This window comes from Oncorhynchus clarkii, chromosome 5 (genome assembly GCF_045791955.1).
Source record: "Oncorhynchus clarkii lewisi isolate Uvic-CL-2024 chromosome 5, UVic_Ocla_1.0, whole genome shotgun sequence".
Lineage (NCBI taxonomy): Eukaryota > Metazoa > Chordata > Actinopteri > Salmoniformes > Salmonidae > Oncorhynchus > Oncorhynchus clarkii.
This window is the reverse complement of record NC_092151.1, coordinates 42,255,493-42,279,524: the sequence shown is the minus strand read 5'-3', so window position 1 is coordinate 42,279,524 and position 24,032 is coordinate 42,255,493. Positions and strand designations below refer to the sequence as shown.

At 41.6% G+C, this 24,032-nt stretch overlaps 1 protein-coding gene across 3 annotated transcripts; it reads left to right on the top strand.

The window, feature by feature from the left end:
* Positions 1 to 382: 382 nt before the first annotated feature.
* On the top strand, positions 383 to 23,685 carry LOC139410041 (neurotrophic tyrosine kinase, receptor, type 2b). Of its 3 annotated transcripts, XM_071155473.1 has the most exons (18): positions 383 to 588; positions 2,018 to 2,092; positions 2,202 to 2,273; positions 4,029 to 4,097; positions 4,244 to 4,404; positions 4,658 to 4,794; positions 5,748 to 5,880; positions 6,291 to 6,602; positions 7,008 to 7,028; positions 9,732 to 9,740; positions 14,470 to 14,504; positions 14,613 to 14,712; positions 14,942 to 15,130; positions 15,579 to 15,709; positions 16,040 to 16,212; positions 18,716 to 18,956; positions 22,637 to 22,795; positions 23,458 to 23,685. In XM_071155473.1, exons 1-18 carry the CDS (start codon positions 383 to 385, stop codon positions 23,641 to 23,643), a joined length of 2,409 nt encoding a protein of 802 aa, XP_071011574.1. In that variant the 3' UTR covers positions 23,644 to 23,685. The 3 variants fall into 3 exon arrangements, with proteins under 3 accessions (XP_071011574.1, XP_071011575.1, XP_071011573.1); XM_071155474.1 differs by lacking the exons at positions 7,008 to 7,028; positions 9,732 to 9,740 and adding an exon at positions 13,848 to 13,862; XM_071155472.1 differs by lacking the exon at positions 9,732 to 9,740.
* Positions 23,686 to 24,032: the final 347 nt, after the last annotated feature.

The window sequence follows — 24,032 nt, the reverse complement described above, 5'->3', positions numbered from 1 at the left end:
TGCAGTCTCTTATTTCCATCTCCATCACTTCTGCATATGAAGAAGAATCACAAGGATAACGGGTTTCTCCCTCAACATCTGGAGCGCCACGTTTTACCACGCAGAGACAGACGCTCTGCCTCCGAGAAAGAGACGGGTGAGACTGAGGACGGAGCACTTGACACCTTGCTTCACCGCATCGATATGCAGTAGTGTGATACCAATTCTGCGGAGACGTAGAGGCCATTCCATGGCATCCTAATATTATATTGAGGGATTGCGCATTCGTGATCAAAGGCAGCCTCGTTAGTGGTGCCGAACGGATTAAATTGGCTATAGGACGGGGGAAATTAATAATATCCATATTTGATCAATACCTACGTGAGATATCGTTGGACCTGCAATGGACTCCAACGTACGGGAATATGGAATGGCTCGCTTGGGAATCTTTATGGTTTTGATGGGGCTGTGGCGGGTTAGCGCTGCTTGCCCTGCGTTCTGCACTTGCAGCATCTCAAGGATTGCTTGTATCGATCCTGAACCAGGGATCGAGGATTTCCCTATCCTTACGTTAGATGACATAGAAATGGACATCAACATCACCGATATGTAAGTATCGATTAATTCAAATAAATGGCTACGCCATTGCAGACATGGCAAACCTACAATGAACGGTTCCTGTTTTTAAGCAAAACAATGTCAGATTGCTCAAACAAATAAATACAAAAACATCTGAGGTGTATCACAAAATAAGGTGTATTTACTTTGCCATACCATTTAGGCTGTTCATCTCTCATGTTTTCAGTTTCATATGGAGACAGCCTACCCTAAGCAACAATAAAAAAAATAAGTAGGCTATAGCTTCAGCATATAATAGTGTAGGATAATTATCATGCTGGGGGGGTTCGAGCGTGCGTGTCAGGTGGTGGGGGCACGAGTTGTTGGGAATATTTGGAATAGGCTATTTTCCTCTAGAAACCAGGCCCTGGCAGGGATAGTGGTATTGATATTTAGTGGGGATAATGGCATGATGGCTGATGTGGCTCCAACAAGCAGAGATCTGGGGGAAGGAAGAAAAAAACACGAAGGAAAATAATGTCAGATAAATTAGCCAAATCACGATTATAATGGGCTAGCCAACGTAACAGACTCGGGTCTATGTCGCCCCCACAAAATACCCATCGTAGCAATCACCCGAACCTCCCGAAGTGGTTCTGGTAAATATCAAAACACGTTAGCACACCGTCACAGTGGTATCTGTATAAAACACAGGTTTAAAGCCATTTATTAGGTTTAGGCTACAATTGTTGACGTGCCAGAGCTGGACAGGATGAGTTTATTTGATAGACAATAAACAGATAATACATGTGCGGAGAAAAAAATGTATTACCACTGCATGTTGTTGGTGTTAAGTGTTACTCTGGTTCATCAGGCCTATTAGCTATCTATATGTTTAGATTGACCATATTTCAGTGCAGTAGGCCTATTGCATATATCCATAAGGTGCATAGTATTGTGCCTGAAACCTATATTGCTCCTGGGCAAATGCAGATAGTGAGAGAACTAACACCATCAGCATGCAGGGGCCAAAGCCTACATCTAGACAGGGTGGTGTTGTACTTAACTGTGTCTTCTCATACCATCCATAGCTTAATCAAAGGTAAACCTTAATTGATGATTGTCTACTGGCCTATTACTTTGGCATGCAAAGCATTTTCATTAATTATTAAGAATATTTAACATTAATAATTAATTCTAAACATACGTATATGAATATTACATGAACAACCATCACCCATCCAGGTGTTGTTTACTCTAGTGTAGAGAGATATCAATCACCTTAGCTTTTCTAATCAGTAGATATTAGCTGAGTGTCCAAAGAGACACCAGTTTGTACCGCTATCAAATCTATCATGAAGAGAAGCTACAGATTCCCTCAAAACAGTTCAGAAACCTGTGAAACTGCCCAAAATGGACATGATGGCCAAATACTATATTTCCATTATGTTTGTAATTGTTTTGTATTGAACTTTTACAGATACATTGCAAATCAAAACAGACTATTTGACATCAATGATAACAGCTTGAAGTACTACTCAAATCTCAGAAATCTGTAAGTATTAGTATTACACGAGGTTATGATCCAGACTATGTTATGGTTGCACTATATTGATATGTAATTGTGACTAAAAATAACACATTCACTCCCCCACTCCGAACAGAACTGTGACAAATACCAGATTGACTTCTATCTCATCACAGGCCTTTTTCAACAATACAAGACTTCAATATCTGTAAGTACTGTATAGTCTTTGATTCATTTTCTGTTTGGTGTTGTTCTTATCTTCCTCCTCACAGATGTAGCTAATGTACTTTCAAAGAGCAAATGTAGGGCCCCCAAGCCAATCACAAACAATTAAGCCCAATTCATATTAAAGACTATGTAGATTCTTACAGATGTAGGATCTTAATTTGGATCTTAATTTAGATATATTTTTGCTGAGAATGTTCCTACACAGCAGGAAATGCAAATTTGTCGCGTATTTGAGTTTTAAACAGGCTTCTAAACGGTGTGTTTCCCACTTTGAAACTTGATTTGCCCTAATGAAAAATGTATCAACCCCTACAAAAATGTCCATTAATTACAATCCACATAATCATGAACATTTCCTGTCGCTGAAGGATTATTCTCCTGCTGTAGCTAACTGTCTCAAATGACGATTCTACATCTGTACTAACCTTACAGTGAAGCCTTGCAGTCAACACTTGTAAATGTGGTAATTCTTATCTAAATCTGCATGGATTGGCATGATAATGTCGCCTATAGTCAAAGGAGCTGGTTCAAGTGCATACAGTTTAGCCTCATGGCTGGGTAGCGGGACGACACGCTCAGCAAACAGTGAGGAGCAGTTAATGGTCTGACCATGTGTTTTTGTTAATGCATAGTTAAAAGGTGCTAGGTGCAAAACAAGTGAAAGTGAAAATAGAGCAAGCATTCTGTTCCAACGTCATGTCACATACGTTTTCATTTGAGTTTAATCACACACACACACACACACACACACTGATTTTGGATTGAGTTCAGTACATACAGGTAACTGCCAAAAGACAGGAAACTCGGGTAAATGAGGGATACAAAAGTGCATTGAAAGCAGGCGCTTCCACACAAGTGCGGTTCCTAAGTTAATTAAGCAACTGACATCCCATCATGCTTAGGGTCATGTATAAGTGCCCAGTTGCCCAGTATTTAGGCTAGCATGGCTAGAAGAGGAGGTCTGTGACTTTGAAAGAGGGGTCTCAAATGAGCATAGGGGGTTTAAATGGTTGTGTGTGTGTGTGTGTGTGTGTGTGTGTGTGTCACCAGATCTCAAACTGGTGACACAGACGTATGTGAGATTCAAACAAAACAAAACACCAAATTATGGAATTTCTCGTGGAAAATGGTGTCACATCCATCCAGTAGAGTTCCAGACAGTGCTTGACTTGGGCAGGAGCCCACCGGAGCAGAGTACTGGCACCTCAAATGCTCTACTGCTTGAGCTCCTGTTCCACTTATAGAATATTAACTCAAAAGTATTATGGAGCTCCTGCAATGAATTGTAAACAATACCGGCACCTATTTCAGTCCAAGTCAAGCACTGGTTCCAGACACTTGTAGAATCTATGTCAAGGCGCATAGGAGCTGTTCTGGCATCTCGTGGTGGCCCAATGCCATATTTGTATTTTTATTTAACCTTAATTTAACTAGGCAAGTCAGTTAAGAACAAATTCTGATTTACAATGACGGCCTAGGGACAGTGGGTTAACTGCCTCGTTCAGGGACAGAACGACAGATTTTTACCTTGTCAGCTCAGGGATTCGATCTAGCATCCCTCCGGTTACTGGCCCAACGCTCTAACCAGTAGGCTACCTGCCACCCCAAATATACTTTATGTTGGTGTTTCCTTTATTTTTGAAGTTACCTGTACATTGATAACATTAGTTATGTCATTCTGACCTACAATAGTTGGTTTATTGTAACATTTATTATTTATTATTTTGACTCGTAGGAATCTGAGAGACAATAACTTGTCAACACTCTCTTGGAAAACATTCCAAAACTTAAACATGACATCTTTGTAAGTACCTATCCCTATTTACTATTTTATGTCATGTAATTCTTATTTTAAAGTGCAATGTCTGTGTGTGTGTGTGTGTGTGTGTGTGTGTGTGTGTGTGTGTGTGTGTGTGTGTGTGTGTTAATGCTCTGTTTTTTTTTCTCTAGTCCTCTCCTGTCTGGTAACCCTCTGAAGTGTGTATGTGAGAACATGTGGATCAAACTGAGGCTGCAAGAGGACATTGACAGTACAGAGAGTCAAGAGCTGAAATGCATAGATGACAGAGCAGTGAGGAGGGCCATCTCCAGATTCACTCCCCCTGATTGTGGTAATGTCAACCCCAGAGAAAGACAGACATACAGATGGGGAACTACACTATGTTGTGACAAAGCAGAGAGAGTGAAAGCTTGTGTACATGTGGAACATTGAGGAGCATACTAGAATGCCAGTGTACTGCAGTGCTTTGACTTTTCTTTTCAAATAGTCAGTAAACAGCATGAAGTAGAAATCAAGTGAAGGTCACTTAGGTGCAACTTGTACCGTAAAACAACATTGTTAAAGGTTCTGTTTACGTTTTACAGAGGCTCCCGCAGTGGAGGTCAGTCCCTCTATCATCAAAATGACGGAGGGAAGTGATGTCAGAGCAGTGTGCAGTGCAACAGGGTCTCCTGCCCCTGATATCTTGTGGAATATTGACAGTTTGTTTACCATCACTAAGGTAAGATGATGATCTTTGTTTTGGTATATTATGACACAACCCTCTGACTATTACTAGGGCTAGGAGTTGTTCCTGATGAGGTCATGTGGGCAGGGAAAAACTCTTGGCTTTGTATATTATGCACTTTTCTCAACTGACACCTTAACACTCACAAAAAAATTACCCCCCTTTTCTCCCCAATTTCGATCTTGTCTCATCGCTGCAACTCCCCAATAGACTCAGGAGGCAAAGGTCAAGTCCCACGTCCTCAGAAACATGACCCGCCAAACCCTGTAACTTAACACCCGCCCACTTAACCCGGAAGCCAGCCGCACCAATGTGTCGGAGGAAACACTGTTCAACTGACGACCGAGGTCAGCCTTCAGGCTCCCGGCCCACCACAAGGAGTCGTTAGAGCGCAATGAGCCAAGTAAAATCTAATTTTATTGGTCACACACACGTGTTTATCAGATGTTATTGCGGGTGTAGCGAACTGCCCCCCGGCCAAACCCTCCCCTAACCTTGACGACGCTGGGCCAATTGTGCGCCACCCTATAGGACTCCCAATCACGCCTGGTTGCGATACAGTCCAGGATTGAACCCGGGTCTGTATTGACGCCACTAGCACTGCAATGCCTTAGACTGCTGAGCCACTCGGGAGGCCCCATAGCACTCAATTTTATGTTCGTTTTTCTTCTTTTTTTTTTACATGAAACTTGTCAAGTTTTTACATTTCAATACGTAAATAACAATATCATTTTATTAATATAATAACAGCATATTACTCCATACTTTTAGGTGTTTTATAACATACAGTGGTAAATATTTTAGCTCCAGATGTTTCACTATGATCACAATGATTTGTTATTAAATGTATTGACTGTGTAATACATGTTACTATTACTAATAATGCTAAAGCTAATAATGCTTATTGCTCATCATGACAATGCTAATATTGCTAAATGTATTTACAGATCAATGCCTTGGAGCTGGAGAGCAATCTGACACTGTTAGGTCTCTCGCCTTCGGACAACGGCAGAGTGATCACTTGCAATGTTGAGAACGTAGTCGGCCAAACCGAGGCTTACCTCCAACTCAACATCCTCTGTAAGGACGTGTTCTGTTGTGTTGCGTGCCTATACCATTTTTTGTTTATTTTATTCTGCCACTGTGGTTGCAAAATGTAAAATGCCATTTTCACTGATTCTACAGTTTAGTTTTATCCTGGATCTGTAGCATCCTACATTCTGAAAGACCACCTCTGGTGGTTCTGTGTCCTTACTGAAATGATAATATTGCTCAACAATCTGATTGACTCTACATGTCTCCTGTCACCTTGCCATACTGTACTCCTCCTTCTGTTTAGCTCCTGGTTGCCCTCAATGCCTTACCATCCTCTCCCTCCTGTCTAGCCCCCTTACCCCAGTATCCCACTGCATTCTTCCAGTCCCCCTTCCTCATGTCTAGCACCCACTCCCAGTACCCTGTGACTATTCTTCCTGTTGTCTCTGTGTCAGTTCGCCCCACTATCCTGGAGCTGCTGGAGCCATTGCGCCTCCACCACTGGTGTATCCCCTTCAGTGTGACCGGAAACCCCAAGCCCGAGCTACGGTGGTATCACAAGGACCAAGAGCTCCACGAACAGGAGTACATCAAGACCGAGATCCACGAGAGCACAGGGAGCGTTCACCACGGCTGCCTGAAGCTTGTCAACCCGACTCACATCCACAACGGGCAGTATACGCTGGTGGTCAGGAACGAGTACGGGGAGGATCGTAAAGAAATCGACGCCCACTTCCTGCTCCCGCCAGACCCAGACTACGATACAGGTCTCACTGCAGTTTAGTTTATAGTTACTGTAATTTGATATAAGATGTTATAATCTATATGTAAGTTGTTTTTAGACTCTCTGAAAAAAAAATCTGTGCTATGTAGAACCCTCTAGGACCATAGAAAAGGTTAAAAATAGAACCATTTCAAGTCAAATAAAACTCTTTTTGGTTCAAATGGCACCAATTCAAGAGTTCTATTTGGAACCAGAGGTTCTATGTGGAACCAAAAATGGTTCTATATGACCTGAAAATTGTAACCTTTTTTCAGAGGTTTCCTTTCCTGAACAAATGGTTCAACATAGCAGCTTTTTTTTCTGAGAATATAGTTTTTTTTGTGTAGCATGGTATGTGTAATGGATGTTTATGAATAACATGTACATTCCCCTTTTTCACTTATTTCAGAACCGCCATATACCTACCCTTGTAAGTATTTCTTAAGACATTGCAATTCTGCAAAGAATTACGACTCTAAAACGTGCCGTTACAAAGACACGTGTGTATGTGTTTTTCTCTTGTCATGACGTTAAATAACTGTCCAGTGTTTCCAGATTTCTATGATATTATGACCTATAAATAATTACAATATGAGGGAAATAGATTTCCTTCCAAATTGTTTTCAATTAAGAATGTTAAAAAGCAGCTTTTCTGTGTTGGAATGGTGTGGGCGTACCTCAACAACAGAATGGTGTGGGCGTATACCAATCAGAAAAAATATTCACGCAAGTAGACCACCGATTGGCCTTCATGCAATCATCCTCTGAGGAAATTGCAATTTTTTTAAAACGGTCTGTTTGACATTGTTTGAGGTGGGTCCCCAAATTATGCTTTGGCAACGTACGGTATGAGTATAGCACAAGTCAACAACATTATTTAGGTATGAGTTAACAGAATATAAACTTTTTAAAAGTGAGATTTTCACTGGAGAGTTACTTTAATTTTAAATATCCAACGCAGCCGTTTATTTATCTCAATATCAAATCATTTTGGGATACAATTAGGTACCTTACTGTGAATGTTTTCAATTTAAATTGTCAAAAAGAAACAAACATTGCTCTTTGCTAAGAAGCTATTTCTCAAGCAAGAATTTTGTGGGGACTGTCTGGGAGTGGTCTGAGTGGGGAGGGGAAAACTGAAAGCTAGCTGTTATTGATAGAGGTTTGGAACTGTTTCTTATTGGTCTATTAACTAATTTATCACCTGGCGATGTCACCAGTCAGGCCAACACTCCATCCCACAAAACAGTCAAAAGATTTCAGGTGGTCTTTTCAAACAGCTCTTAGACTAAAAGGTCATTATCATAAATGTCACAATTTTACAGTATTTTTCCAATATATGTGTGTGTGTGTGTGTGTGTGTGTGTGTGTGTGTGTGTGTGTGTGTGTGTGTGTGTGTGTGTGTGTGTGTGTGTGTGTGTGTGTGTGTGTGTGTGTGTGTACAGTGCATTCTGAAAGTATTCAGACCCCTTGACTTTCTCCACATTCTGTTACATTACAACCTTGTTCTAAAAATTGAGGAAATGTTTTGATTAATCAATCTACACACAATATCCCATAATGACAAAGTGAAAACAGGTTTTTAGAAATTTTAGCAAATTTATTTAAAAAACAGACCCATATTCAGACCCTTTGACATGAGACTTGAAATAGAGCTCAGGTGCATCCTGTTTCCATTGATCATCCTTGAAATGCTTTTACAACTTGATTAGAGTCCACCTGTGGTAAATTAAATTGATTGGACATGATTTGGAATGACACACACCTGTCTATATAAGTTCCCACAGTTAACAGTGCATGTCAGAGCAAAAACCAAGCCATGAGGTCGAACAAATTGTCCCTTGAGCTCCAAGACAAGATTCTGTCAAGGCACATATCTGGGGAAGGGTACCAAAACATTTCTGCAGCATTGAAGGTCCCTAAGAACAGTGGCCTCCACCAATCTTAAATTGAATAAGTTTAGAAACACCAAGACTCTTCCTGGAGCTGGCCATCTGGCAAAACTGAGCAATCGGGGGAGAAGGGCCTTGGTCAGGGATGAGACCAAGAACCCGATGGTCACTCTGACAGAGCTCCATAAGTTCCTCTGTGCAATGGGAGAAGCGTCCAGATGGACAGCTATCTCTGCAGCACTCCACCAATCAGGCCTTTATGGTAGTGGCCAGGTGGACGCCACTCCTCAGTAAAAGGCACATGACAGCCTGCTTGGAGATTGCCAAAAGGGAAAGGCACCTAAAGGACTCTGACCATGAGAAACAAAATTCTCCGGTCTGATGAAACCAAGAATGAACTCTTTGGCTGAATGCCAACCGCCACATCTGGAGGAAACCAGGCACCGCTCATCTCCTGGCCAATACCATCCCTACGGTGAAGCATGGTGGTAGCAGCATCATGCTGTGGGGATCTTTTTCAGCGGCAGGGACTGGGGGACTCGTCAGGATTGAGGGATGGAGCAAAGTAAACCTGCTCCAGAGGGCTCAAGACCTCAGACTGGGGCAAAGGTTCACCTTCCAACAGGACAACGACCCTAAGTACACAGCCAAGACAACACAGGAGTGGCTTCGGGACAAGTCTCTGAATGCCCTTGAGTGGCCCAGCCAGAGTCTGGACTTAAACCCAATCGAACATCTCTGGAGAAACCTGAAAATAACTTTGCGTCGACGCTCCCCATCCATCCAACCTGACTGAGTGGATCTGCAGAGAAGAATGGGAGAGACTCCCCGAATACAGGTGTGTCAAGCTTGTAGCATCATACCCAAGAAGTCTCGAGGCTGTCATCGCTGGCAAAGGTGCTTCAACAAAGGGTCTGAATACTTATGTGAATTTGCAAAAATATCTAAACCTGTTTTTGCTTTGTCATTATGGGGTATTGTGTGTCGATTGATGAGAAAAACAATTTAATCAATTTTAGAATAAGGCTGTAACGTAACAAAATGTGGAAAAAGTGAAGGGGTCTGAATACTTTCCGAATGCCCTGTATGTATAAAATACAGGAAAATGTTGTTTTTGACTGCACTGGGCCCTAAAGACTTTAGGAATAATGACAGATTGATGATCCTGCCTTGTTATTTTCCTTTCCTCTGTTCACTGCTCTTCCTGTGCTGTGGGATGTCATCACCCTGCTGCATTTCAGACACCACTGGTATGTGCTTGAAGTATGAAATCCTGAGGGAATGTATTGGGATTGGGGGAAAATCCAGGGTGGCTCAAAAGCTAATAGGGGATAGACAAGCATAATCCATGGCAAAACCTTTGACTGGACAAAATGGCAGTTTCTGGGCCCTGTCTATTACATAATTTACAGTGCCTTCAGAAAGTATTCATACCCCTTGACTTATTCCACATTTTGTTGTTACAGCCTGAATTCAAAATGAATATCAAAGTGAAAACATGTTTATTGAAATTGAAATACAGAAAGATATCATTTACGTAAGTATTCACACCCCTGAGTCTATACTTTGTAGAAGCACTTTTGGCAGTGATTACGGCTGTGAGTCTTTCTGGGGATTGTGCAACATTTGCCCATTACTCTTTAAAAAAAATCTTAAATTTGTCCAATTGGTTGTTCATCTAGATCTTGAAGAAATTAATGTTAAAAAAAGAACATGGCTAAAGAGCAACAGTAAAATAACAGTAGCGAGGCTATATACAGGGGGTACTGGTACAGAGTCAATGTACGGGAGCACCGGTTAGTCAAGGTAATTGAGATAATATGTACAGTGCCTTGCGAAAGTATTCGGCCCCCTTCAACTTTGCGACCTTTTGCCACATTTCAGGCTTCAAACATAAAGATATAAAACTGTATTTTTTTATGAAGAATCAACAACAAGTGGGACACAATCATGAAGTGGAACGACATTTATTGGATATTTCAAACTTTTTTAACAAATCAAAAACTGAAAAATTGGGCGTGCAAAATTATTCAGCCCCCTTAAGTTAATACTTTGTAGCGCCACCTTTTGCTGCGATTACAGCTGTAAGTCGCTTGGGGTATGTCTCTATCAGTTTTGCACATCGAGAGACTGACATTTTTTCCCATTCCTCCTTGCAAAACAGCTCGAGCTCAGTGAGGTTGGATGGAGAGCATTTGTGAACAGCAGTTTTCAGTTCTTTCCACAGATTCTCGATTGGATTCAGGTCTGGACTTTGACTTGGCCATTCTAACACCTGGATATGTTTATTTTTGAACCATTCCATTGTAGATTTTGCTTTATGTTTTGGATCATTGTCTTGTTGGAAGACAAATCTCCCTCCCAGTCTCAGGTCTTTTGCAGACTCCATCAGGTTTTCTTCCAGAATGGTCCTGTATTTGGCTCCATCCATCTTCCCATCAATGTTAACCATCTTCCCTGTCCCTGCTGAAGAAAAGCAGGCCCAAACGATGATGCTGCCACCACCATGTTTGACAGTGGGGACAGCGTGTTCAGGGTGATGAGCTGTGTTGCTTTTACGCCAAACATAACGTTTTGCATTGTTGCCAAAAAGTTCAATTTTGGTTTCATCTGACCAGAGCACCTTCTTCCACATGTTTGGTGTGTCTCCCAGGTGGCTTGTGGCAAACTTTAAACGACACTTTAAGAAATGGCTTTCTTCTTGCCACTCTTCCATAAAGGCCAGATTTGTGCAATATACGACTGATTGTTGTCCTATGGACAGAGTCTCCCACCTCAGCTGTAGATCTCTGCAGTTCATCCAGAGTGATCATGGGCCTCTTGGCTGCATCTCTGATCAGTCTTCTCCTTGTATGAGCTGAAAGTTTAGAGGGACGGCCAGGTCTTGGTAGATTTACAGTGGTCTGATACTCCTTCCATTTCAATATTATCGCTTGCACAGTGCTCCTTGGGATGTTTAAAGCTTGGGAAATCTTTTTGTATCCAAATCCGGCTTTAAACTTCTTCACAACAGTATCTCGGACCTGCCTGGTGTGTTCCTTGTTCTTCATGATGCTCTCTGCGCTTTTGACGGACCTCTGAGACTATCACAGTGCAGGTGCATTTATACGGAGACTTGATTACACACAGGTGGATTGTATTTATCATCATTAGTCATTTAGGTCAACATTGGATCATTCAGAGATCCTCACTGAACTTCTGGAGAGAGTTTGCTGCACTGAAAGTAAAGGGGCTGAATAATTTTGCACGCCCAATTTTTCAGTTTTTGATTTGTTAAAAAAGTTTGAAATATCCAATAAATGTCGTTCCACTTCATGATTGTGTCCCACTTGTTGTTGATTCTTCACAAAAAAATACAGTTTTATATCTTTATGTTTGAAGCCTGAAATGTGGCAAAAGGTCGCAAAGTTCAAGGGGGCCGAATACTTTCGCAAGGCACTGTATGTATGTAGAGTTCAAATTCACCGTCTTCTTAGTAAGCAACTCCAGTGTAAATTTGGCCTTGTGTTTAAGCCACCACAATTACAAGCATACCCATAACATGTTGAAGCCACCACTATGCTTGAGAATATGGAGACTGGTACTAAATAATGTGTTGTATTAGATTTGCCCCAAACATAACACTTTGTATTTAGGACAAAAGTTTATTGCTTTGCCCAATGTTTTGCAGTATTACTTTAGTTCCTTGTTGCAAACGGGATGCATGTTTTGGAATTTTTTTATTCTGTACAGGCTTCCTTCTTTTCACTCTTGTCAATTAGGTTAGTATTGTGGAGTAACTATAATGTTGTTGATCCATCCTCAAACTATGTACAGTGAGGGAAAAAGGTATTTGATCCCCTGCTGATTTTGTACATTTGCCCACTGACAAAGAAATGATCAGTCTATAATTTTAATGGTAGGTTTATTTGAACAGTGAGAGACAGAATAACAACAAAAAAATCCATAAAAATGCATGTCAAAAATGTTATAAATTGATTTGCATTTTAATGAGGGAACTCAGTATTTGACCCCTCTGCAAAACATGACTTAGTACTTTGTGGCAAAACCCTTGTTGGCAATCAGAGGTCAGATGTTTCTTGTAGTTGGCCACCAGGTTTACACACATCTCAGGAGGGATTTGGTCCCACTCCTCTTTGCAGATCTTCTCCAAGTCATTAAGGTTTCGAGGCTGACGTTTGGCAACTCGAACCTTCAGCTCCCTCCACAGATTATCTATGGGATTAAGGTCTGGAGACTGGCTAAGGCACTCCAGGACCTTAATGTGCTTCTTCTTGAGCCACTCCTTTATTGCCTTGGCCATGTGTTTTGGGTCATTGTCATGCTGGAATACCTATCCACGACCCATTTTCAATGCCCTGGCTGAGGGAAGGAGGTTCTCACCCAAGATTTGACGGGACATGGCCCTGTCCATCGTCCCTTTGATGCGGTGAAGTTGTCCTGTCCCCTTAGCAGAAAAACACACTAAAAACACTAATAATGTTTCCACCTCCATGTTTGACAGTGGGGATGGTGTTCCTAGGGCCATAGGCAGCATTCCTCCTCCTCCAAACACGGCGAGTTGAGTTGATGCTAAAGAGCTCCATTTTGGTCTCATCTGACCACAACACTTTCACCCAGTTGTCCTCTGCCAATGAACACCTGAATGATTCAATCTTCAGACGGGCATGTATATGTGCTTTCTTGAGCAGGGGGACCTTGCGGGCACTGCAGGATTTCAGTCCTTCACGGCGTAGTGTGTTACCAATTGTTTTCTTGGTGAGTATGGTCCCAGCAGCCTTGAGATCATTGACAAGATCCTCCCGTGTAGTTCTGGGCTGATTCCTCACCGTTCTCATGATCATTGCAACTCCACGAGGTGAGATCTTGCATGGAGCCGCAGGCCAAGGGAGATTGACAGTTATTTTGTGTTCCTTCCATTTGCGAATAATTGCACCAACTGTTGTCACCTTCTCACCAAGCTGCTTGGCGAGGGTCTTGTAGCCCATTCCAGCCTTGTGTAGGTCGACAATCTTGTCCCTGACATCCTTGGAGAGCTCTTTGGTAATGGTGGAGAGTTTGGAATCTGATTGCTTCTGTGGACTCCCTTTAAGAGTGTGCTCCTAATCTCAGCTCGTTACCTGTATAAAAGACACCTGGGAGCCAGAAATCTTTCTGATTGAGAGGGGGTCAAATAAATAAAATAAACCTACCATTAACATTATAGACTGATAATTTATTTGTCAGTGGGCAAACGTACAAAATCAGCAGGGGATTAAATACTTTTTTCCCTCACTGTAACTGTTTTAAAGTCACCATTGGCCTCATGGTGAAATCCCTGAGTGGTTTCCTTCCTCGCTGGCAACTGAGTTAGGAAGGACACCTGTATCTTTGTAGTGACTGGGTGTATTGATACACCATCCAAAGTGTAATTAATCACTTCACCATGCTCAAAGGGATATTCAATGTCTGCTTTTTTTTACCCATCTACCAATAGGTGCCCTTCTTTGCGAGGCATTGGAAGAACTCCCTGGTCGTTGTGGTTGAATCTGTGTTTGAAATTCACTGCTGAGGAACCTTACTGATAATTGTCTGTGTGGGGTAAAGAGATGAGGTAGTCATTCAAAAATCATGTTAAACAGTATTGCGCACAAGGCGAGTCCATGCAACTTATTATGTGACTTGTTAAGCACCTGAAATTATTTAGGCTTGCCGTAACAAAGGGTTTGAATACTCATTGACAAGACATTTCAGGCTGTAACACAACCAAACATGGAAAAAGTCAAGGGGTGGGAATACTTTCTGAAGGCACTGTAGCTAACACACATACTGTCTGGTTACATCACAACCAGACAGTATTTTTAGCGTTTGAAAAAAAAAGGTAATTTTAATGTAAGAGAAGAAATCAGATGAAATTAGATTATGTACTTTAATGTTTGCATGTTTAATGCTGTTTCATTCTGTTTTAAATGTGTCCTGTGCTTGTTCTTTTTGTCTCAGACTTACCACTACCCCCAATAGAGGACAGTGTTGCAGTAAGTTAACGTACACATCATAATTTGTCATGCGTGGTTATGTGCATACTATAATGTTGTGCACTGTTATTGGTAAGTATTTTGCATTGTTGAATGGTGTTTTTCCAGGTGTACATAGTGGTGGGGATCGCTGGCGTGGCATTAATTGGATGTGTCCTGATGGTGATCATTCTGAAATATGGAAGAAACTCAAAGTTTGGGATGAAGGGTAAAGCTTTTCTTTTTAATCTTAGCATAGTCATTTTTCAAACCAGTATTGAGACTTGCAGGCCTCCCATTTGGATAAAAAGGAACATCTGGTTTTAGGTGCACATTTCTACAGTTTTAATTCCATTTAACCCCACCACATTTCAGCTTATGTTCGGCGACATAATAACATACAGAATCAATCACTCCTCTCATTTTCCTCCCACTGGGGTCCTCCCCTTCCTCCTCAGGCTCCTCCTCGGTCATCAGTAACGACGATGACTCCGCCAGTCCTCTTCATCACGTCTCCAATGGCAACAACACCCCGTCGTCCTCAGAGATGGGCCACGATGCGGTGATCATTGGAATGACAAAGATCCCTGTCATCGAGAACCCACAGTATTTCCGCCAATCTGGCAGCATGCTGAAATCGGACACGTGTGAGTTACCGTGGTGCGGAGGTCTGTTGGTGTTGTTACCCGGTCTTTTTCTGATAAATCCATGACAGGGCCACTGCGGCTGGATGGACTTCATGGCGATGACTTTGGTTGACCTCTTGCCGGATGACTTGCTGTAATATCAGACTGTATGGCACAGAGGGTGTCACTAGACAGACACACACATCTGACTATTTCACTTGTATCCCTGTGAGAAATGTAGTTCTGTAATGGCTACAATGTCCATACTCGTCCGACAAGCGACCAGAATATCACAGTTTCACTGTTTTTCCTCTATACAGTAGTAGACTAGGGCTGTTAACTTTAGTGTATGTAATGTGTAGGGCCAGGAGTTTTTCCTGGCCACTTGACCTGACTAATTCTAACTTTGGGCCAGGAGTTTTTCCTGGTCAGTTCACAGCCTTACTTCATCTGTCTCTTTACATCCCAGTTGTCCAGCACATCAAGAGACACAACATTGTGCTGAAGCGTGAGCTAGGAGAGGGGGCCTTTGGGAAGGTGTTCCTGGCTGAGTGCTACAACCTGATCCCAGATCAGGACAAGATCCTGGTGGCTGTCAAGGTAAAGTATGGCCATCTATGCATGCCATTTCAAACAATCAACACACACTTTAGTCCTGGCTTTGATTTTTTTTTTTTTTAAAGAACAGCTTTAAATATAAACTATTTAGCTGTTTATCCTTTTCCCATATGTGAGGATTGTAATTACATTGTTTTGGATAATAGCACGGCAAACAAGTATATTAGGATTTAATCAAATTTTGTAGGAAGGAGACTTTGAAACCATCAACAATCCTATCAATCAATGATTAAATGATGGTGTGCGTGCGTGCGTGCGTGCGTGTGTGTGTGTGTGTGTGTGCACGTGCACATGCATCCCTGTCCTCCTCAGACGTTGAAAGAGGCCAGCGAGAGTGGCCGAGCCGACTTCCACCGGGAGGCGGAGCTACTGACCAACCTGCAGCATGAGCACATCGTTACCTTCTATGGCGTGTGTGTGGAGAGTGACCCGCTCATCATGGTGTTCGAGTACATGAAGCACGGCGACCTCAACAAGTTCCTCAGGTATTGTCGTGTGTCCCAATGTCTTTGTGCGTGTGATTTACGTTTGCCAATCCACGTGTACTGTATTAAAGTACTAACAGACGTAAATACTCCATGTGTGCAATGTGTATGTTTTGTGTCTGTTTTTATCCTTTTACTGTAAGCCAGAGCGCCAAAGACACATTTACACTCTGTGCAAATTTAATGCATAATAATGGTGTCTAATCTAATCAGTCATGAAAGGCTATGGGGGATTTTGGCACATACATACAGTACCAGTCAAAAGTTTGGACACCTACACATTTTTCCTTTATTTTTTTCTATTTTTTTCTACCTTGTAGAATAATAGTGAAGACATCAAACTATGAAATAACACATATGGAATAATGTAGTAACCAAAAAAGTGTTAAACAAATCAAAATATATTTAACATTTTAGATTCTTCAAAGTAGCCACCCTTTGCCTTGATGACAGCTTTGCATACTCTTTGCATTCTCTCAACCAGCTTCATGAGGTAGTCACCTGGAATGCATTTCAATATAAGAAGTGAATCAAGCCTTTATGGTCAAATTGCTGCAAAGAAACCCCTACTAAAGGACACCAATAATAAGAAGAGACTTGCTTGGGCCAAGAAACACGAGCAATGGACATTAGACCGGTGGAAATCTGTCCTTTGGTCTGATGAGTCCAAATTTGAGATTTGGACTCATCAGAAAGAAAACCGCAGTTTCTTTGTGATTTTTGGTTCCAACTGCCATGTCTTTGAGACTCATAGCAAGTGAACGGATGATCTCCGCATGTGTGGTTCCCGGTGTGAAACATGGTGGAGGAGGTGTGATGGTGTGGGGGTGATTGCTGGTAACACTGTCTGATTTATTTAGAATTCAAGGCACACTTAACTTCTTGACTCACCCATCCCGTTAGCGGGATCATTTTCGTCAACATCCGCTGAATTGCAGCACGCCAAATTCAAATTAAATTACTAAAAATATTAAATTTTCATGAAATCACAAGTGCATTATAGCAAAACACAGCTTAGCTTGTTGTTAATCCACCTGGCGTGTCAGATTTCAAAAAAGCTTTTCGGCAAAAGCATACCAAGCGTTTATGTAAGGACATCTCTCTCAGCAGACAAAACATTACCAACAGCTAGCAGCAAAGTACATTGGTCACGAAAGTCAGAAAAGCAATAAAATGAATTGCTTACCTTTGATGATCTTCAGATGTTTGCACTCACGAGACTCCCAGTTACACAATAAATGTTCCTTTTGTTCCATAAAGATTATTTTTATATCCAAAATACCTCCATTTGGTTGGCGCGTTATGTTGAGAAATCCACAGGTTCAAGCGGTCACGACGGGACAGACAAAAATAGTATCCGTAAAGTCCGTAGAAGCATGTCAAAGTTTTTTTATAATCAATCCTCAGGTTGTTTTTACAATATATAATCGATAATATTTCAACCGGACTGTAGTTTTTTTCAATAGGAGTGAGAGAGAAAATGTCTGCTCCAAGCTGCTCGCGCATGCGAAACGCTGCTGGCACCCAGCCACCCACTGACGCGATGTGATCTTTCTCACTAATTTTTCAGAATAAAAGCCTGAAACTATGTCTAAAGACTGTTCAGACCATGTGGAAGCCATAGGAAAAGGAATCTGGTTGATATCCCTTTAAATGGAGGGAAGGCATGCAATGGAACAGAGAGGTTTCAGGACAAACAGCACTTCCTGGTTGGATTTTCCTGAGGTTTTCGCCTGCAATATCAGTTCTCTTATACTCACAGACAATATTTTGACCGTTTTGGAAACCTTAGAGTGTCTATCCTAATCTGACAATTATATGCATATTCTAGATTCTGGGCCTGAGAAATAGGCAGTTTCATTTGGGTACGTTTTTCATCCAAACATCAAATTACTGCCCACTACACTCAACAAGTTAACCAGTTAACCTCTATCATTTTATTTTCAACAAGACAATGAACCAAAACACACCTCCAGGCTGTGTAATGGCTATTTGACTAACAAGGAGAGTGGAGGTCAGATGACCTAGCCTCCACAATCACCCGACCTCAACCCAAGTGAGATGGTTTGGGATGAGTTGGATCGCAGTGTGAAGGAAAAGCAGCCTACAAGTGCTCAGCATATGTGGGAACTCCTTCAAGACTGTTGGAAAGCATTCCAGGTGAAGCTTGTTGAGAGAATGCCAAGAGTGTGCGAAGGGTGGCTACTTTGAAGAATCTAAAATATGAAATGATTTTGATTTGTTTTAACACTTTTTGGGATACTAAATGATTCCATATGTGTTATTTCATTAATAGTAAAAACAAAGAAAAACCCTTGAATGAGTAGGTGTGTCCAAACTTTTGACTAGTACTGTATGTAAGTGTGATACTTTATTTGAATTGAAACTGGGTAACTGCAATGGAAGCGAATGAGTTTGCACTTATCCGATTAAGTCCTCTTTGTAGTCAATTTTAGATAACTATAGTTAGCATTGTGTTTGACCCACCTGTGTTTTGGTGTAGGTCCCATGGTCCTGACGCAGTGCTGATGGCTGATGGGCAGCACAGCCTGATGGTGGAGCTGACCCAGTCCCAGATGCTGCATATCGCCCAGCAGATCGCTGCAGGCATGGTCTACCTGGCCTCCCAGCACTTTGTCCACAGAGACCTGGCCACACGCAACTGTCTGGTGGGAGAGAACCTGCTGGTCAAGATTGGGGACTTTGGCATGTCCAGGGATGTGTATAGTACCGACTACTACAGAGTGAGTCTGTGGGCACACACACACACACACACGCACGCAAAACAGAAAGACAGGAATACACTCATGTGTAATTAGAATTTGGTTTTGGTTTGTAACAGCCATGCTGTTACAGGAATAATTTTAACCAGCAATTTTTAAAATCTATTTTTAATGCCATTTAAATGCACATTCTATCATATGCATAGAATTGCTGTTTCCATGGCAATAGGGGGCAACAATGCAAAATGCACTGGCAGTTTTTTTTTTCATGCTTGACATTGCATTTATGCCGTGATGCAAATTTAGCCTTGAATTCTCTATTTTAAGTTATTTTCAGAGGCAAGCTACTGCTCTTAAAAGTACCTAGATTCATGAACACGCTTCTCCTTATCACCCCCCGTTCTATCCAGTATCTAACCTAGTTCTTATAAAATGAGTGAGGGAAAACATTGTCTACCTTAGCAGGTAGCCTGGTAGCCTAACCTGTTTCTGCTTTACCCAACTCCTTTGTTGTTGTTATGCCAAATTGGCATGATATTGGCTACTTAAAGCACAAACAGATTGGGCTAACAGGCTAACTGCTATCTGCTACTGTCTAGCTTTTACTAGAACAGTATAGACAACACCACAGGCATTAATGTGATTTCATGTCTGCATGGGCCCAAGAATATTTTGGCCTTCTCAGGTTGATCTGACAATTCTCACATAGAAACTTAATTGGGAGGACGGATGTTTGATATTCTTTTTACATTTGTGTAAGAAACCATTTTTTTGAAAATCGTAATGAAAGTGTCCATTTTAGGCCCTTTTTAGACTTATACATGCCCCTTGTCAGACTTAAAGGTCCGTGAACCGTACATGATACAGACAACACCTTGGTGTCATTATCCTCCTAGTAGTGTGCTCATTTTGAGACATATTGTTTTTAACAATATATTCTACAAGTACATCACATTTCTAAAGTGGGCTCTCTGCTACTTTCAAAGGTATGATACATTTTATGAGCACCATCAACACAGTGAATGGGGAAATGGATTCAAAGGGAACTCCCTCTGCTGGTTATTTGCTGAATGTGCAATCCTACAGGTGGGCTGTGATACAATGTCAGAGCCCACTCTGGGAAGTTGATGTTTGAATAGTATATTGTTCCAAACAATGTCTAAATATAAGCTAAATCAAAAAGGCTACTTTTGAAATTTTTTATGTTGAATAAATGAATGGGAATTTTATTTCAGACCATAGACATACTCCATGTTTTAGAGCACACATTATAAGGAGTAAAATGACAAGACGCTTCACAAATGATTTGTTTCTTACAGGAGGCATGTATAGGTCTAAAAAGGGCATAAAACGGCCACTTTCATAATTTATATACAGTACTAGTCAAAGGTTTGGACACACCTACTCATTCAAGGGTTTTTCTTTATTTTTTTATTTTTTCTACCTTGTAGAATAATAATGAAGACGTCAAAATTATGAAATAACACATATGGAATTATGTAGTAACCAAAAAAGTGTTAAACGAATCAACATATATTTGAGATTCTTCAAAGTAGCCACCCTTTACTTGATGACAGCTTTGCACACTCTTGGCATTCTCTCAACCAGCTTCATGAGGTAGTCACTTGGAATGCATTTCAATTAACAGGTGTGCCTTGTTCATTTGTGGAATTTCTTTCCTTAATGCATTTGAGTCAATCAGTTAGGTTGTGACAAGATAGGGGGGTATACAGAAGATAGCCCTATTTGGTAAAATACCAAGTGCATATTATGGCAAGAACAGCTCAAATAAGCAGAGAGAATTGACAGTCCATCATTACTTTAATACATGAAGATCAGTCAATGTGGAACATTTCAAAGAACTTTGAAAGTTTCTTCAAGTGCAGTCACAAAAATCATCAAGCGCTATGATGAAACTGGCTTTCATGAGGACCGCCACAGGAAAGGAAGACTGCAAAGGATGTTCATAAGAGTTGGCCTGCCTCAGAAATTGCAGCCCAAATAAATCTTTCAGAGTTCAAGTAACAGACACATCTCAACTGTTCAGAGGAGACTGTGTGAATCAAGCCTTCATGGTTAAATTGCTGCAAGGAAACCACTACTAAAGGCCACCAATAATAAGAAGAGACTTGCTTGGGCCAAGAAACACGAGCAATGGACGTTAGACCAGAGGAAATATGTCCTTTGGTCTGAGTCCAAATTTGAGATTTTTGGTTCCAACTGCCATGTCTTTGAGACTCATAGCAAGTGAACAGATGATCTCTGCATGTGTGGTTCCCACTGTGAAGCATGGAGGAGGTGTGATGATGTGGGGGTGCTTTGCTGGTGACACTGTCTGTGATTTATTTAGAAATCAAGGCACACTTAACCAGCATGGCTACCACAGCATTCTGCAGCGATACGCCATCCCATCTGGTTTGCACTTAGTGGGACTATCAATTATTTTTCAACAGGACAATGACCCAACACACCTCCAGGTTGTGTAAGTGCTATTTGATCAAGGAGTGTGCTGGAGTACTGCATCAGATGACCTGGCCTCCACAATCACCCTCAGTTTAAATGGTTTAGGATGAGTTGGACCGCAGAGTGAAGGAAAAGCAGCCAACGAGTGCTCAGCATATGTGGGAACTCCTTCAAGACTGTTGGAATAGCATTCCAGGTGAAATCTGGTTGAGAGAATGCCAAGAGTGCACAAAGCCGTCAAGGCAAAGGGTGGCTACTTTGAAGAATCTAAATGATAAGATATATTTTGATTTATTTAACACTTTTTTGGTTACTATATGATTCCATATGTTATTTCATAGTTTTGATGTCTTCTATTATTCTACAATGTAGAAAATAGTAAAAATTAATTAAAATCCGTCAATTGGCACGTGTGTTTTTCTGCTGCTCATTAGAAAAACACAATTTCATTTTCAAGATTTCATGTTTGTCCCCCATGAGACACTGTAGACGCAGAAGAAGTCTATTTAATTTCCTCATAATCCTCAGAATGAATCTAAAATAACTCAAGAAATCTGTAATTAATTTAGATGTTTTTGCAGAGGAGGTTTTAGTTGCGCAATTTTACATCGAACTAAGGTGTTTGGTGCAGTATTTCTGAAGTAACGCACGGTTGTTCCAAACTCCATTTAAGGCGAGACTGACTTTATGACCAAAATTATCCTATTTACACTTTGTAGTCAATTTTGACACTAGAATAACTGTTTCTGACTCAAATTGATGCCATGTAGGCCGTTTTCAAAGGGATTTGTTGCTTTTTAAAGGCAGTCGCTCAGATTTGGCCTTTAGATCCAGACTTGTTCTGTGTCCCAATCAGCCCCAGGCCTGGGGTCTATGTAGACTACAGTGCCCTCTGCTGCTTCCTGGCCCAATACAAAACAGATGAATGTAACTGAGTTATTGTGAACTGACAATCATGTCAATATCAGACAAGGCCTAACAGTACCAATACAGGCAAAACATGTTGGGTTTTAATACCTTTTTTTTTAAATATCTCATAATATTGATTTCCGTGACAACTGTAGGTCCACCCAATACACATTTGTGTACATGACCTTTAAACAAATGTTAATAGGCCTTAATAGTATGTTGGTTACTGTTCTGACTGACAACACCTTTCCATCTAAACCTGTTTTTTGGGCCGTTTCTCTGTGGTTTTCCTGGATGGTTCCTGATGGATCATTTTTGTCTGTTTCCAGGTGGGGGGTCACACCATGCTGCCCATCCGCTGGATGCCTCCAGAGAGCATCATGTACCGGAGGTTCACCACGGAGAGTGATGTCTGGAGTCTCGGCGTGGTCCTCTGGGAGATCTTCACCTATGGGAAGCAGCCCTGGTACCAGCTCTCCAACAATGAGGTCAGTAGTCTCTTATCACAGACAGCAGCACTGTTGAGATTTGATTCTGGGTTCCGAGATTACAAGGTTTTCGACACAAACTCAAACCTTTCCTACAGTAGATTGACTACACTGGTATCATAGCACTTGAAATCCAATGAGATTTATTGTCAACTTCAAATACATCAGTCTTCTGTAGTCTCCATTTTGATCATCTTTGTTGCAGTATATCACATTTGTATTGTCCATATACATTGACTGTAGAAAACATTAGGAACACCTGCTCTTTCCATGACACGGCGTGACCAGGTGAATCCAGGTGAAAGCTAGGATCCCTTATTGATGTCACATGTTAAGGCCACTTCAATCAGTGTAGATGAAGGGCAGGAGACGGGTTAAAGAAGGGGGAGGGGTTGCAACGCAACATTAGGAAGGTGTTCCTAATGTTTTATTCTCTGTGTCGATTTTTATGCGTTATGAATATACATTTCCTGGAAATCTATTAGATGAAACCAAGGCTAACATGTCTGAGTCTAAAAAAACATATATCACCTTGGTAAACCTCACTTTGTTTAGATGCTGTTACCATGTGAGCGATGGCTTCCTTAATTGCCCCTGAGGGAATAAATCAAGTTGAATTGGACTGAATTTCAATTGCATTGTGGTGGGTACCTTTTATGCAGGTGATCGAGTGTATCACCCAGGGGCGCGTGCTGCAGCGGCCGCGTTCCTGTCCAAAGGAGGTGTACGACCTGATGCTGGGATGCTGGCAGAGAGAATCCTACATGAGACTGAACATCAAGGAGATCCACAGCCTGCTCCAGAGCCTGGCCAAGGCCTCGCCTGTCTACCTGGATATACTGGGCTGAGTGAGTCTGGGCTGGTGTTTGGGTGGGGGTGAGGGGGAGTTGCGTGCGTGCGTGCGTGCGTGCGTGCGTGTGTGTGTGTGCGCGTGTGTGTGTGTGTGTGTGTGTGTGTGTGTGTGTGTGTGTGTGTGTGTGTGTGTGTGTGTGTGTGTGTGTGTGTGTGTGTGTGTGTGTGTGTGTGTGTGAGCATATGCGTTTGCGTGTGTGCCCGACTGTGCTGACTGTGCTTCTGCCTCCTCATCACATAGAGAAAAGCCTTAAATTTGATTAACTTTTCCTTTCCTTCTCCATTTGATGATACTCTTAGGACCAGTTTCTCAAACCCAGATTAAAATATTCCAGGAGTAGGCCCAATTCTGATTTAGTTCATCAAGAGCTAAAAATGATTTAAT

Coding starts and splice junctions, on each gene's coding strand:
- LOC139410041 (XM_071155473.1), top strand. CDS start 383: ATGGACTCCAACGTACGGGAATATGGAATGGCTCGCTTGGGAATCTTT. Junction 589..2,017: donor GACATCAACATCACCGATAT/GTAAGTATCGAT, acceptor GAACTTTTACAG/ATACATTGCAAATCAAAACA. Junction 6,603..7,007: donor AGACCCAGACTACGATACAG/GTCTCACTGCAG, acceptor CACTTATTTCAG/AACCGCCATATACCTACCCT.